At 35.5% G+C, this 17,238-nt stretch overlaps 1 protein-coding gene across 3 annotated transcripts; it reads left to right on the forward strand.

Annotated features, from left to right (window-relative positions):
• Positions 1–8,916: 8,916 nt before the first annotated feature.
• LOC131616042 (uncharacterized) lies at positions 8,917–15,837 on the forward strand. 3 transcript variants are annotated; one of them, XR_009288007.1, is made up of 15 exons: positions 8,918–9,209; positions 9,383–9,510; positions 9,588–9,720; positions 9,871–10,027; positions 10,102–10,180; positions 11,256–11,296; positions 11,424–11,540; positions 13,632–13,712; positions 14,488–14,550; positions 14,624–14,675; positions 14,909–14,969; positions 15,089–15,136; positions 15,265–15,300; positions 15,381–15,455; positions 15,545–15,611. XR_009288007.1 is itself a non-coding variant. In XM_058887266.1 (15 exons), exons 1-15 carry the CDS (start codon positions 9,047–9,049, stop codon positions 15,602–15,604), a joined length of 1,308 nt encoding a protein of 435 aa, XP_058743249.1. In that variant the 5' UTR covers positions 8,919–9,046; the 3' UTR covers positions 15,605–15,837. The 3 variants fall into 3 exon arrangements, 2 of the variants coding, with proteins under 2 accessions (XP_058743248.1, XP_058743249.1); XM_058887266.1 differs by having other exon boundaries at positions 8,919–9,209; positions 14,909–14,983; positions 15,545–15,837; XM_058887265.1 differs by having other exon boundaries at positions 8,917–9,209; positions 14,909–15,136; positions 15,545–15,837.
• Positions 15,838–17,238: the final 1,401 nt, after the last annotated feature.

Below are 17,238 nucleotides of genomic sequence, written 5' to 3' on the forward strand. Positions count from 1 at the left end.
GGGTAGATGGCCAGATCCAATGCCCCAGGATCCGCTGGCACACGATGGACATTCAAAGGAGCAGCTACACCAAATCAAACACCCCAGTCAGGTTTTGTTTCTTTCTTTTTTTTTAGTTTATTATTATTCATTTAATTTGTTTTTCTTATTTTTTATTCAAACCAAATTCACCACTTAACCATTAAAATTAGGATAAGGATTAATTAGATTAATTTTTATTATTATTTAACTAAGGTGATTAGATGATTAATATTAGGATAAATAGATAGTTAATTTAATTTAATTTAGGTTAAGATTAAATAATTAATTTAGTTTTAGGTTAAATAATTTTAATTAATTAAATAATTAGGTTTTTTAATCTACTAATTAATTTAATTAAGTAATTTAGGCTAACTTAATTAGGATTTAGATTTTTACTGCATAATTGGCATAATTTTAAACCTTGATCAAGAGTAAACTGTGGGCTAGGTTTTTAACCCTTTAGACTTTACCCTTACGTTTTTTAACCTTGATTTTCCTAAACTCATTTTTATTCGAGATTTCTCTTCTCATCTCCCACTCTAGTGTATGTCGCATTTCTTTAAATTGTCTGCTTTTTATTATGTTTATCATCTACTTAATTATTTATTGTGGTTTCCCCACAAAGTTTGTTTGCCTTATGCCAATTGCCTTGCCTGGTTTAATTCTTTCAATATTATTGTAATTGCCCCAAAGCCTTGTGACTATTTTTTTGCCTTTTATTTTTCGTACCCTATAAGGGTTTTATTGTAATAGTGTAGGTTTATTTTCTGCCCTTTAAATTTCTGCATACAGGTGTTTATTGTAATAGCGTAGGAATATTAAACTGTTCTATTTTCTGCGTGGTTAGTAAATAGGGAGTGGCAAGATTAAAATTGAACATAGATCACCTCAAAAAATTAAAATATCTGAATTCAATTCACGTGATTGTTGCACCCACACACCTTTAAGGTAACCACTCTTATGCTGCCTTCTCGATCAAAAATAGTCAAGTCCCTCGGATATAGGGATACCTTAGCTTGCTGCCTTCGATTCAAAATCACCATGTCCCTCCGATAAAAGATCATAGTCCCTTCGAGTTGCCTACGATAAATATGATCTCGTCCCTCAATTAAATGGTGATAGTCCCTTCGATTGCTAAGGTATCCTTACTGTTGCCTTAATGACTATTATGTCCTTCCCTGAAACTACCTGCCCTATTTATGGTAGGGACAGTCTTGTGGCGAACGATAATTCTCGATGACCCTTTGATGACCTGCTTATCCAATTGAAAGACTTCATGCCCTCTCGTGGTACGGATAGACCCTTTCGCCCGAAAGACTTAAAGAACAAGAAAGACAATCTTAGGGTAGGTGTTCTTAAATGCTTGCTCACATTCAATTCGAAATTCAAAATGCTTTTTACACCTCCTTTTAAAATCAATTCAAAAAGGCTACGCTTATTTACAAGCTAGAGTCCTTATTCAAAATCTTTTCAAACAATTCAAACATTTTAAAGTGAGCTAAGCAATTAAGAGCCCGTGGATAACCATGGATACAAAGGGTGCCTTAAAACCTTCCTTTTGTATAAATTACCCCCGAACTCAATCTCTTTTAAAAGGTCTTTCCTGTTCTTTTTGCCTTTCCAATTGGATAAAATAAAAGTCGGTGGCGACTCTTGCTTACCGCGACATTTTCTTTAAAGTCATATCACCGTATTACACACACATTTGTGCCTAAAAGCTTAGAGTGACATTACACAAACACAAACTATTCCAATGCAATCATCAAGGACAATTGCTTGGATCATACGATACAACTACAAAACAACAGTTCTTCACAATACACAGTCAAAGATAAACTACTCCACAGCAATTATCAACATGATAATTTTGTTTGGATCACCAGAAACACACACGATGGAAACACAGAGAGTTTAATAATCTTTCATGCTGAAAAACTCTGCCTCTGAATGTAGGATTTGCAATCGATATATAGTCAGCAGGCAGAAGGACTTGGCCCATGGGCTTTCCATACATAAATTAGGGTTAACTATGTTAACCTAATTTCCACATCATCAGGATGATCACATACGTTGTGATTTGGGATATTTTAACACACAACAAACACCGCACAATCTATAGTTTCCTAAAATGAGACCTGAGATAGAAAAGGAAACTTCACAACTAAAAAGGTGACAGCTACTTCTGTCAGATACCGGTGTCAAGACACCAAGCATGACATCCACTGAAAAGTTGTACCGGCTCAAACATACAATCCTGCATAATTGCACATACAAACACCAGGAATGTTTTACCACAAAATACAGCCAATTTAGAAACATCTTCAAAATATTTAGAGCACTGCAACATAACCTTGCTATTAGGGTTATAATTGTGTAACTATTGTGCATAACTCTTCTAACTCCTCAAGTGAGTAAGCTGGTCCCTTTCAGCAACTTATATCAATTCAACTGCTCTTCTTTAGCCCTGTATGCCTGATCAGATATCTGTTTCACACCTCAACTTTCAATTGATTCAACAATTAACCCATCTGGCTTCATGTCTTGGTTGTGTCTAAGTATGTGGGAAAATTTCTTGGCCAACCATTTAGTTTTGGGTTGTTTATTATATGCAGCCCTAGCACATGTATGCTCATCAAATAAACTAGCAACTTGCCAATATTAGTTTTCAACCCTCTTACTAAACATCATGTAAAATTTACATCCATCTTGACACTTAACTACCATTCTTTTTCCATCATTCTTTTTTAAGTATACATTTTCTTACTATTCATAGCATACTCCTTGACAACATACTTAATCACATATTTATTGTTAAACACCATACCTACTTGGAACTTGACTGTCTCACCACTTTGGAAATTTGGAAAATGCTCATACTCTTGCTCATCTTCACTTGTATGAGGAGTATATAGTTTCTCTAAATCCTCACCATGATCAAGCTCATATGGTACTTATGTTGAGCCAGTTTGTAAGACTGTAGTCTATTACAAGTTTATAGAATCCTCACAATTGTTCCCTCCCTAATTATAATCAGAATCATTGTCTTTCTCTCCCTCATCTTCAACCTCGTTATGCTCAGAATCTTTGTCTTTCTCTCCCTCATTATCAACTTCATTATGCTCAGAATATTTGTGTTTCTCTCCCTCGTCATCATTATCAGCCTCAACTACATCATCATTATCATAGTTGGACCCATCTTATCCTATCTCTGCCTCATTTACTATATCAAGGGTATCAACACCATGCTCAACAAACACATCAACCAAATCATATAATTTAACCTCTTTAGCAAATTTTAATACATCAGTATCATTTTTAATTGATGTAAGTCCCCTATCAAAGCTAAACTTAGTATTCACATACCAAATGCACTTCTTATTTGTATATCCCATAATTTTGATCAACTTGTCCAGCTTATATAAGATATGTAGTCAACATCCCATCCCTAGTTCATTTCTGACACATCCCCATCCAAATACCATTTAATAGGGGTGTGAGAAAGTGTACCTCAATGGTGAATTCTTAACCTAATGGTTTAAAGTTTTGTTGGCATGTACAAAATTATAAATAATTGTATGAATCAAAAGGGACAAAATATCAGATTAAACTATTAGGGTTTCATTACATTGTGACCACAAACAATCAATTTTAATTCAATGGGACCACAAACTACAATTTCAATACATTAGGACCACGCATGATAGATAGAATATTAGAGTTTCAGTAAAAGGAAGCAAAACGAAAAATCTATACACCCACTAACTTAGGTTTCTTAAAAGGAAACAAAAAAACACATACCTGGCACAATATTTGTCATCTTTGTTCAATTTCCATAGTTTTGGTGGGTTATATATTACAACTGGTTCAACACATACAAACAAAATAGCTACAAAAAGGTTAGGAATATGAAGAGACAAAGATTAATTTAGGAGTACAGTTCTGGACGTTTGTTTTCGTATATTGGAGATGAAACTAAGGTTTCTTTTCTAGGAAGATGAGGTGAACGAAATAGTTAAACTTGTTCACTAAGAAATTTTAAATAATCCACATTTTAAAAAAAAATCCTAAACTAACCTATGTTTCAGAAAAACTCCCAACCTACCTCGCTTTCAAACAAAAATAATAATTTTAAAAGGTGACGTCAATTAGTTTGACGCCTGTGTGTATTATTTCAATGGTGGCGCTAATTCAATTGACGCCATTTTGAAAACTTTTTTTAATATGTGGATTATTTGAGTCAAATTTTCCAAATGTTATGATCCTAATATAATTTTTTAATTCATAATAATAATATAAATATAAGTTTAATTTTAAGACAGTTTCTCATCCCACCCCATGAGTCTCTTACACACCACCGAATTGGCAAAACTGCCCTCGTGCTTCCGTAGATACATCTTCGGAAGCTCCCTTTTTTGTTTAACGTTGCTTTGTTCCGTAGATGCATATACTGAATACTTCCATAGATGCATCCACGGAACAACCCCAGACTCAAAAAACCAGAACAACAACATTTGTAACCATAAAAAGATCCATTCCTTAATTAAAATCGACATTGATTAAAATATACATCAAAATTTTCCCACAAAAAATTAAGAAAACTAAGAGATCTAAGAAATTACAACAGTTAAAACAATGTCATATGATCCATGCATCAATAGAACGGAATCAATGTCGCCTTCCACTTTATCCCACCAACGTTCCTTTTCTTCGGTCTCAGACGAGGTCCTTGTTCTAAGCCTCTAGATCCTTCTGATGACTTTGCCAAGTTTGTACTCCCCCTCAAAATAAGACATCAGGGTCCTCTTGAGTTGGTCAAAGGAATGGATGTTCCAAATTTTAAACGGCATGGGGGGTTTGACGGAAGAGAAAATAACATACCCATCCCTTCTGCGATAAACCAGTTCAGGATCGGGGCGCTTGGATGATGTTTGCAGCCATGTACAAGGCCTTATGTGAGCCATTTTTGTGTTTGTGTTTAGGGTTTGTGTTTGTGTTTGTGTGTAATGCAACACTAGACACCCCAAATTTATAGAAGCTTTTGGTGAATATGGGTCACACAATTTCTATCACAGAATGTTTCGTAGATATATCCACAGAAGGGTCATAGATTTCTTCGTTCCGTAGATACATCTACGGAAAACACCCATAATTTTCAATATCAGAACCTTCTGTAGATACAACTATAGAAGTTTCCCTGTTAGTTTTTTTAACAGAACTCAATGCAGTAGCAGTAGTAGTAGTAGTAGTAGTAGTATAAGGAAAAAGACACAAACACATAAGCACATAAACTAATACTTGACAAAAAAGGATTATATTGCAATGTTATAGAGTGAATATATTATACTTTGAAACTAAAAAATACATCAAAAGAACTGTCGCTGGCTAAATCTATCGGAGGTTCTAATCTTGACTTTTCGATATTTGATTCCTTTACAATGTTGTTCAACCTTTCGAAATCGTGCATCATATCCTCAAAACGATCTGGCCACGTCTCAGCAGCTTTGGTATGATGAAACGCCCATTCCGGTGACGTAGGTGGTATGGGGCATCTCGATTTCAAGTAAGCTTGCACAAAATGTTTCGATTTTGCGAGCCATCCAACACACATAATATATGATCATTTGGATTTGTAGGAGGTGCGGTGCGGAGCAGAAAAAAGGTTTTCGAAAAACCATAATGCGTCAAGTCAATGCATACCATGTCATATGCATATGCAATAAGATGTCCCATTTCCGGGAATCTCATCCATTTTGAAATCGGCGCGTAAGCGCCCAACCAAGGAACAAGAGCTTCGTTAACTGGTTCAAATTTAGCTTTGTCTCCAAATACCCGCGTGTACAAGTCTTTATGGTTCATCAACTCTTCGATTAGTTCATGACAGACAAGCTTATAGTCATCCTCTCCCTTACCAAGCAAAGTCGATACATCACGTAATCCGCAATTACCGTCCCTCACCACATTGACGATCCAGTCGATGTATTTGTGCATAAAAATTGGCATCTCATCGATGAATGGAATTTTTGGAGCAATATGCACCTCTTCGATTGATGGATTTTTTGGAGCAATATATACCTCTTCTATTGATGGAATTTTTGTGGCAATAGGTGTCAGAGTCGAAACTTTCTGAACAATAGGTGTCAGAGGCGGTTTGCTAATGCGAGCTCCTTTTTTTGAACTTTTTTGAGATTTAGGAGTAGGTGAGTCGGGAAAGAGTTTGTCGAAATGCTCACAATAAGAAGGAGACTGTGTAGTCGAGTTATCATTCGGAGTAGGCTTCACTTTCTTCAGAGCACCATTTGTCTTAACCGGTTGAGACGGAAATTTCATGTCGGTTGTTTTTGGAAATCCAATCTTCCATAATTGTTCTTTGATGTATAGTTTCATGTTGTCATCGGCCTTTGAAAACCTCTCTTTTATCGCCTCCAATTCAGAAGTAATAGAGATATTCAATTTTTCTCCTTCGATGCAACCATCATCATCAAAACTAAGTCTCTTCCAATGAGGAGTGACTTCATCCATTCTTATTGGCTCACCTAATCTCACCTTTTTAGGAATAACACAAGGGCACTGAAGACCATACGTGCTAGTAATAATGCAACCACACTATGCGCTATCGCCACCAAAAGTTACACCGTGTTTGGCCTCGTGAAAGATATAATTCGATCCGGCCCACAACTTATTACCGATCAATTGATAGTAAAGGATGTTGTCCTTAAATCGATGCTCCAACACCGTAAAGCTCCGACTGAATGAGGTTTATATCTCGTTGTGTTGGTTCAAAATCATGAAATTTATGGTGTCCCAACCTCAACACAAATCACCCTTGCTATTATAAAACCAATTTTTCAAAGTAGCATGTGCCGACTCAACTCTATTGGTGGTTGTATTCCCAAGGTGTCGGTCCTTATCAGTCCATGCATAAACAAACTTCTCATTCACCTTGTCAATAATGGTGCTTTCAATATATTTCAATAAATCAGGATATTTTTCACATGACGGAATCGGCATACAATTCTTTTGTCGACGAACTTGTAATACGAGCCCATGCATCCATTATTTGGTCAACAACCACTCCGGGCTTCACCGGTTTCCCACCTTCGGTCTCTACTTGTTTCATCCCCACATCGGGTTTAACCTTACTTCTCAAATTACATGATATATGATATCGACAAAGTAATGCATCGGAAGAAGGAAATACCTTTGCAACCACATTCATCAAAGCAGGGTCGCTGTCCGTAACAATCGCATTAGGCATCTCGACTTGTTTCTTGAAAAGTGAGCGACACACCTCCAATGCCCACCTAAAATTATCTTCTTTTTCACACTCCAAAAAAGCAAAACCAACGAAAAATGTCTTCTCGGTGGATGTAACACCAACCATCTCAAATAATGGGAGTCGATACTTGTTGGTCTTGTAGGTAGAATTGAGAAGGAGCACTGTTGGGAAAGTGTTGAACAACTTTATCGAATCCGGATGAGTTCAAAAAATATCTCGGACCTTAACTTCGTTATCACAAGTTCTGTACCGCAACACGTATTTGTTAGCATCCAAAATTTTCAACAATTGTTGTATCCCACATATCTCCCCTACTCGCCTTAATATTGCGGTACCGTTGATTATACACTTGCCTTATATTTGATACGTTGTTGGGTTCCTTCCTTTTCAATGTGCCAAGTATATTTTTCGATTGGACAAAATTCAATGGCACGTCTTTAGTAGATGTCTTCTCTTCTGAATTGAGCTGACAGACACTAGGATGTCATTGTAATTTTGCGCACAAATCATGGTTATGCAAGCCATAAATAATTGAGAATATCCACTTCTTGCTAGCCAACATGTAACAACGAATTTTAAATGGACACTCGCATTTTCTAGTACATGTGTAGTCTCTCTTAAAAATCTTTAGAGGAGGATGGTATTTCCCGCTTCTTTCGCACACCATTGTTACAAACGAGTTTCTTTTTACCGTACCATTATCCGATATTCCTATTACCACACCAAAACCAAGGTTAGTTGTATTCCTACGAATCCATGTTAGCATGCTTTCATGATCATCAAATTCTTGCTTGCTATTAAAGTCAGCTCCAACCTCTATACCATCTTTGCGACTACCCCATCAACACTCGTACAAACATCAACTAAAGGAGATAATTCTCTTAAAGTATTACCGGGGTGCACCATACCTATTTGCAAACAATTGCCAAAATAACATAGAATTACAAAACTGTTGGAAAAAACAACTCAAGAATTATTTTGTAGATGCACCTACGAAAGTGTTCTTCCTCACCACGTTCCGTAGATGCACCTACGGAAGCAGCATAACTTTTTTTCACATAATTTAGTTGTATAATGTGAACAATGTAGTGGTTGAAGATGAATATTTATCAAAAATTCAGACTCCTTTTGCTCCCTTTGATTTGTTGCACCAAAAAATTTGAGTCTTGGAGTGAAATAAGGTATTGATGATGTATGGTTTTTAGGGAGTGGAATATGGAGAGGTTGAAGAAATGAAACAATGAGAGGAGTGATCATGCTGGTTCAAACTATATCAGACACTTCCATAGATGCATCTACGGAATAATGTGACACTAAGCCATTATGTAGGTGCATCTACGGGAAAATCCCATAACTGATTTTATGTGTATTTTTCTCTCATATATACTAGTTTATTATACTTCTGTATATGTACCTACGGAAGAAATCAATTATTTTGAATAAATGAGTTGCTTCTCGAAGTGCATCTACGACAACATGGAGCAAAAGTAAAATTTTATTCAGTGGGTAAGAGATCCATGAGGTGCATTGAAAAATTGTCAATAAATTAGATTAATTATTAATAAGATTGAATGATAAAAATTGACATAATATAATATGTTAATAATGAAAGTAACTGATTTATTTGAAAGGTTAGGAAAATAAGCCTAAAAAATACGCTGTGGAATTGAGTTTGACGATGGAGTAAAGAGAATATCCAAGAGGAATAAACGTTGAATTGAATTGAAGAGATCTGAAAATCCGATTCCGATGGCTTCTACAGAGGGTTTGGTGCCCATAACTAGGGCTTTTCTGGCTTCTTACTACGATCAACACCCCTTTACTCCTCCTCTTTCTCCAGATGTCTCTCGTCTTTCTTCTCAGCTTCGTTCTATGGCCAATCATTTGCTCACTCAACATCCTCCTATCCATGGTTTACTCCTTTATCTCTGCATTCATTATTATTTATTATTATTATTATTATATATCAAGCATAGACTTCGACACTGACACTAATAGTTAGGGCTGTTACACTCTTGATCTATCATCAATCATAGACTCCGACACTGACACCAGACACTCTGACACACCGATATGTCAATCCAGGAGAAAGCATATTAATAAATGAAGCTGAGAGCCAACCTCCCCATAAGATTGATGAAAATATGTGGAAGAATAGAGAGTATATTGAAGAAACTATTTTTTTACTTCAACCTTCTAACTGCCCTCACCCGGTAATCTATATTTTTCAATGCCAACTTCATTACTTCTCCTTAACATCGTTAATCTAACACCTATTTTCTTGATGCAGCTGAAACAACAGTCCGATCCTGACAATGTTGAATTTTCCATTATGCTTGGGAACCTCAAAGATAAACTTGATAATACTTTGAGGATTTTGGAATCTTTCCAAATCAAAAATGCTGACCATGTATTTAACACAGGTACCCCGCCCATCCCACTTCAATTACTAGCTTCTAATTGCCTATTTAAGTTAACTCATATTTTGTCCAGATTCAGCAGTAAGTTGTTTATTTCGAATACTTGGTACACTCAATCTTTTTCTTCTCTAACTCGACCAATTGTATACGTAGTTATGACATATCTGCCTCAAGATTTTCGAGGAACTCTCCTCAGACAACAACGTGAACGCTCAGAGAGGAATAAACAAGCAGAGGTAGACGCTTTGGTGAATTCTGGTGGTAGCATACGTGATCGATATGCTCTTCTGTGGAAACAACAAATGGACAGGTAAGGCTCCACTCATGTCTAGTTGAATGTGCTTGTATAAATAAGAAATTTATTAAGCCACTTATGGGTCATAGGAGAAGGCAATTAGCTCAGCTTGGCTCTGCAACAGGAGTCTATAAAACCCTCGTAAAGTACCTAGTTGGAGTTCCTGAGGTATGGTTATCTTGAATTTTCAATACAAGGTCCTTTTTTTTTTCCTTTCCCTCTTTTGTTTCTTGTTCTCTCAGACTGTCTGCTTAATCAGCTTATGCAACTTGTTTTGGCTTATTCATAACTTAATTTTTGTAACGGGCCTAGCTTTATTCTTTAGGTATTTCTATGTAACATGGACGTATCAGTTTGTGTTGGCATATGTACAAATGACATTAATAGGATAAATATACATTGAAATTACGGTAATTAGGATTTTCTTAATTCTTGTAATTATCGACATTATAACTATATAATAAAGCTTCTGCTTTGTAATTTAGACACTCAAAATTTAACCTTTTGTCTTTTGTTTCGTCCTTTCTCAACATGATATTTAAAGCTTCATGAGATACATAATATTCAACATAAGCCTGGTGAAACCACTTTCTATTGGTGGAATTTTCTTTTGGAAATTGTATTCCAAACTCTGGTTAATTGTCTTCGTTGCAGTGTCATCCTTTTAGTAGCTACACATGCCTTGATAGCCATCATATGTATGGAAAATTGTAGGTAACTACTGATTAATTCCTCAAATGAATAGTACATATAGGGAATCTACACTAACTGCAAGATAACGTGAACTTAGTTACAAGTTACAAACTCCTCATATATACACATTCGTAAAACACGGATTTTCCACACTTCCCCTCAAGCTAGTGAATAGATATTCTACATTCTTATCTTCCGCATGCTGTCCTTTGTATACATCTACAAATATATGTGTGCACTATTCTCTAACAACCAACTAGTTATTTTCACCAAGTTTTCAACAGATCTACAGATGAGTTAAACATGCACCAAGCTTAGTGTGTTGACCAACATGGTGTGACAAGAATGTTGATTCATAGATTTAATTACATCTCTCTCGATTCCTCCTTCCTTGCTAGCAGGTTTAGGTTGATTCATGACTAATATCACCAATGTGATACGTATGATGAATTTAGACAAATGTTGCTGTTTATATTATTGTCTTTTGGTGCTGGTTCTTTTGGCTGATGATTTGTTGATATTCTAAATAACTGTTCAATTTGAGTTATAGGTATTGCTTGATTTTACAAGGCAGATTAATGACGATGATGGGTACAAAATTACTTTCTTCAATGTTGTTCAACTTTTATTTTTTATATATGCACTTTATGTGTGTGTGTGTGTGTGTGTGTGTGTGTGTGTGAATAACAATTACTTGATAACACTTATCTACTGGTAGGCCCATGGAGGAGCAACGTCATCGCTATGGACCACCTTTATACAGCCTCACCTCAATGATTCTTTATGTCCGATTCTTCCTTTCATTATCGTGGGCACGCTATGGGCATAATAAATTGTGAGATTCCTTGAATCTTTGGTATTTCAATGCTAGATTTCAGGTTTGATTGTGATGTTCTTAGTTCTATCTATTGGTATAAGAAATTGCAAGATACCTTGCATCATTGCTATGGACACATATCCACTATGGAGACACCCAACACATGCACACACTCACGAGAGATGTAATCTAAATAGGATGATCTATCTAGATTCTAAGCACCAAGAAATCTAATTATAATCAATATCAGTATCTCAACATACACACACACACACATGAGAGATGTAATCTAAATAGAATGATCTATCATGATCCTAAACACCAACAATTCTAATTATAATCAATATCAATATCTCAACACCCTTGCTCGATATGGAGAAAATATATCATACATACATCTTGTTACATATGTAAGTTAATCTAGGACACTATGGAGATTTAGTAAAGATATCGACATGTTGATCCTTAGAATTGACAACGGAAGTTCTGATGACTCTAGAGAGAATCGTTTCCCAAACAAAATGACAACAAATTCTATATGTTTTGTTCTTTCGTGAAAAACTGGAATGGAGAAGATGGGTGGAGCGGACTGATTAGCACATACAAGTCACATAGGGCCAACCTCAAAATGTAATTCTTAATAGTAAATGTTTCAATCACACAAGCTCACTTGTGCCATGAGCCACAATTTGATACCTGACTCGACTTCTCTACTCGATCAAGCAACAACAATACACCTTTTGCTCTTCCATGAAATTAAATTCCCATCCACGAAATGAAATAACCAAAGTATTTTGCTTATCATTTTATCAATCACGCTCTAGCTCAATCAGCGTATGAATATCCAAGGGAACTTGTATAGGCCCCGATCAACGAAAACAAGTCATTTTTCAAGTAACCTTTTGATGTATTGAATTCGAGCATCTGCATTCCAATGACTGTCACAAGGAGTATTAAGGAACTGACTCACAACACTAACCATAAAAGCTATGTATGGTCTGGTCAAGGTAAAATAATTCATTTTTTTAGTAGTCTTTGGTATCTTCCTGGACTAGGAAAAAGCTTTACATACGGATCCACAGGAGAGGGGCGGCTGATTTACAATGTATTAGACTTGTTTCTTCTAAAATATAAAGTGCATACTTTTTCAGAGAGATATCAATATTTGGCTTCAATCGAACTACCTCAATTCCAAGAAAATAACGTAGAGGACCTATGTCCTTAGTCTAATTTTTTAGAATATTTTTTGTTTCAATATCTTGATGATACCCTTATAAATGTATTTGAAAATTTATTCAATTTCCTCCCCCAATGCATTTTGAGTTCCACAATATTATAGGGTTTTAATCCAATGAAGAAAACTAAAATCTCATGCAAGGTGGGTGGACTACTCACCACCACTCTTCCTCTTCCCTTTACTCATTCCTTTGTCCATAAAACTCTCCCTTCCCTTTTGCACCAAACTCGCCTAAGGGTTTTATTTAATATACCGAGTAGGTTGGACAATGAATATTTTAGTTGTTAATTTGAAATGTAGTACTTCTTTGTGGATGATCAGCCATTATAGACGTATGCCATGTCTACAACCTACAAGCTGCAAACATCATTGGGGTAACTATTTGCTAGTTTTGGCTATGATTGTCTTGGCTTGGATTTTGCCCATTATTAGTAAACATGTTGATTTTTTTTACTTTCTTTATGTAATCAACTAGTTGAATGTAACAACCACTACTAATTGTTCGGGTTTGATCTGTCAAGGTTCAGGATATGTTATGTTTATACAAGATTTTAGGTGCTAGATAATATCAATAGAGGGAGGATCAAGTTTTATGAAGATGTTTCTTGTTATCTATTTTTTTTTTTTGGGTTAAATGATGTTTCTTATTTCGTCTGTGTTTAAAAGTTACTTCATGATGGTACAGAACTATGCATATTACTTCCCTCCCTTTGTGTCTGCCTACAGCCTGTAGAGGAATTCTGCTACTATTTAATATAATTGATGGACTTTTGTAGTTTGATTCCTTAACGGTTGTGGTGTTCTTATTTTTTTTGTACAATGTAGAGCACTTTTAACCCCCTTGTGTTCTCTATGTGGGTATAATTTGTTAGAAAAAGGGAACGGTTAGCTGTCTTGGAACAAGCTGTTGATGTCTACACCATGGAGTTTGAGAGGTTCATTACATTTCTTAGGTATAATAATGCTCGAGTTGATAATGCTCGTCCTTTAATTTTCTGTTCTAAGTACATAAAATTGTTGCTCGCTTTAAATCTGTTTCTATTTTTCTTTTACAGAATATTGATTTTCATGCACAATTTATGGAAATTATCTACACACACATATATAGTTATATATTTAGTGTTATTTATTTTCATACCAGAGAGCAAAGTAAATTCAAACCATGCAGCTATATACATTGATGGTCAAGATTAAGTTAAATAATGTCTTGAAAGAACTTTATCGCTCACAGTTGATTTCTTTTGTGAAAAACTTGGTTGGAAGTAATATGTACCGCAATTTGGTTGTTGCAAATTAGTTTCTTCACCTTGACATCTCCTAGTATGGGTTGTTGCCTGTTGGAGGTAATTTGATCTCATGCCGGAGCAAGAAGTAGAGCATATTCACACGTTCGAGTGCAGAAGCAGAGTATCGTGCCAAGCTAAATGTTAAATTATTTGATAGCTTCACGGAAATGTATGCAACATTAGAAGATTTATTTCTCGTTGAAGAACTTGCTATTTTTGAATTGGTGCGATGCATTATGCAACATCAGTTAGTTTTTGATTTGTTACGTATTAACTTTTAAATAATAATTGGATTGATGAATACTACAATTTGTAATATATTCTTAAAAAGAGTGATGTATGCTAATTTTAAACCTAGTGTGAATGGAAATCAGTCATTGTTCTCACTTGTGTTACTAGAATTTTATTTCTTGTCGAATAACTTACTGGTAATTTTGATCAGTGGGGTCTTTGCAAACTCGCCTTTCTTCATTCCAGCAGATGTTGCCGGTGCAGTGGAAGCAAGGTAAAAATCAAATCTCGCTTTCTTGTATGATTTATACTATTTTCAAGCCAACACTTAAATTTGTCCTTTTCAGTAAAAATGACGACTTCAAAGAAATAAGTGTTCCAGCTGGGAAAACTTTTGAGGTATATTTACAAGGCTTGTGAACTTTATTAACATCTTTTTCTACAAGAACAGTGAATAGCTGTTGTTTAATTTAAAATTTTTGCTTCCTGTTGTACATAACATGTAACAATTTATAAATTTCCTGTTGATAATTGAATCCGCAACTCAGCTGTATTCTTAGTTATTTTTAAGAATTGTTTGCATTATGCCGCTTTTTAGTTTATGAAAATTTATGATAATATTTGAAACTCAGGTTATACTCTCAGTGGACTCGGTAAACTCGTATATTGCATGGGATTTTTCTTTAGTACAAGGCAAGATAAATATGGTATTGCCGCTACAGTTTTTTTTTTTTTTTTTTTTTGCGCGTACGAGTTGTCATGATATTTCTAAGACATCCTTCTATAGTAAACTTGTTTTTGTTTATTGTCAGGATATTGGATTTACTTTGGAGTTTGCAAGTCCTACTGGGGAAAAGACTGTAAGTTTGAATGTCATTTGCGTGTTGTACTTTAATTTGGTTTCTTTAGATTATCAGAAGCTTTGTTCTCTAGTTTGATGTCTGTTTTGCCATTTTTCATTCTCATGGTGGCTGATTGGTTGACACAGCTGATGCTGCCTTACCGCCGATACGAGTCTGATCAAGTGAGTCTTCCATGTTTGTTACAATTTGTATGCTTGCTTCACTAGGCATTTGATGTGTAAATATTTGTCTTGAATTTTAGGGGAACTTCTGCACATTAATGGCTGGAAGCTATAAACTGATATGGGACAACACACATTCAACTTTTTTTAGAAAGGTATTTATCATGTCTATTTGTTCCATCTGGACTGATTACAGAATATAATATGCTTACTAATTATATTGATGAATTTCTGATGATTGTAGGTGCTACGGTATAAGGTAGATTGTATACCTCCTGTCACAGAACCTGTGCAGTTGGAGTAATGCAAAAATGGTGTAGTAATTTTATTCTTGTTAAAAACACAAGTTACAATTACTCATGCCAAGATTGAGACGTGTTCAATTAATTTCTGTAAAGGGAGCCGACTGTTGTAATGGCAAAAAAAGTAATCATTATATCAACACATTGTTTGATGTAGAACAATATGTGAATGGTATGACACTGTTTGATGAAGAACAATATGTGAATGGTATGACATTCAGGTATTAAAACAAAATCTGAGCACCATTAAAACTTTAATTACAAACTTCTACTAAGAAAATATCAACAAAAATAAAATAAAATGTTAATAATTAAGTATTTTAATTTAAAATGTATTTAATATATATATATATATATATATATATATATATATATATATATATATATATATATATATATATATATATATATATATATATATATATATATATATATATATATATATATTAGGGAAGAGAAATAATTAATTATAGAGAATTTCTTCACCCACCTCCTAACCTTCTTGCTCACCCCTGGTGAATTTACAACACTACCCCTTGTTTCGGAAGTTCATTTTCGAAAAGGTACTTTTTTTTTGAAAAAAAGGTGTTTTCGGAAATGAACTTCCGAAAACGTGTTATTTTTAATATAAAATATTAATTTCGGAGATGCATCTCCGAAATAAAGTTACATTTTCAGAAAATATGGTGTTTCGGAAGTTCATCTCTGAACTCACCCCCCTTGGAGGAATTTGGAAATGCACTTCCGAAAAAAGGTCTGGACAGAAGAAAAATAACAAACAAGAACGATTCGCTTTATTTAATCGGATGAAGACGATGGAGGAGACGCTGCAACAGGTTAGAAAGTCCTGATCCTCTAGAAATCCATACCACATTGTAACTTACCAACATAATAAACAACAACAAAAAACTTATGAGCAAACTATACTTACATCATAGTGGTGTAGATCCTTATCAGCCATTCGCAACTGAAAATGATTAGCACGAACTTGAATTTTCCTTCTGAGACGACGGAGCCGACTCTAGAGTAGCCTTCTGTTTAACTTCGACAGTCAGGCTCTCGATGGAGATCAGAGCCGAACTCAAGGAAGCAACCGGCGCTGCGACAGATGGAACAGACGGCGCTGATACAGATGGACGAACAACCGGAGCTGCAACAACAGACGAAGGAGAGGTAACCGGGGCCGGAGCATATGACGGAGGAGGTGGATGTCCGGAGGAAGAAGGATTGGAGGTACGTCCACCGCGAGAGCCACGGCCACCACCACCACGGCCTGATCCTGCAGCATTGATGGATGATTGTTGAGAATGTGCAGGAGATGGTTGACTCCGGCGATTTTCGAGATGATTTCCTCCACCGCGGCGAGACATTGTGATGAAAGCAATAACAAGAGATAGAAAACGTTAAAGCAAAGAAGAAGACTTAGGATCGAAAATGATTTGGGATATTTTGAAAGAAAAATGGGTGAGAAGCTTTTAAATAGGAAAGTGTTTTAGAAGTTAACCGTCTGAGAGTGGTGGGGAGAAGGAAAAGGGAACTTCGAAATTTCAAAAGGTTTTTTATTCTTTTAAATAGGGCGTGGCTGTGGAGCTTCCCAATTTTTGTTACGTAGGCTTTTAAGTAGGAAAGTGTTACC

The sequence above is a fragment of the Vicia villosa genome, linkage group LG7 (assembly GCF_029867415.1).
Source record: "Vicia villosa cultivar HV-30 ecotype Madison, WI linkage group LG7, Vvil1.0, whole genome shotgun sequence".
Taxonomy (NCBI): Eukaryota; Viridiplantae; Streptophyta; class Magnoliopsida; order Fabales; family Fabaceae; genus Vicia; species Vicia villosa.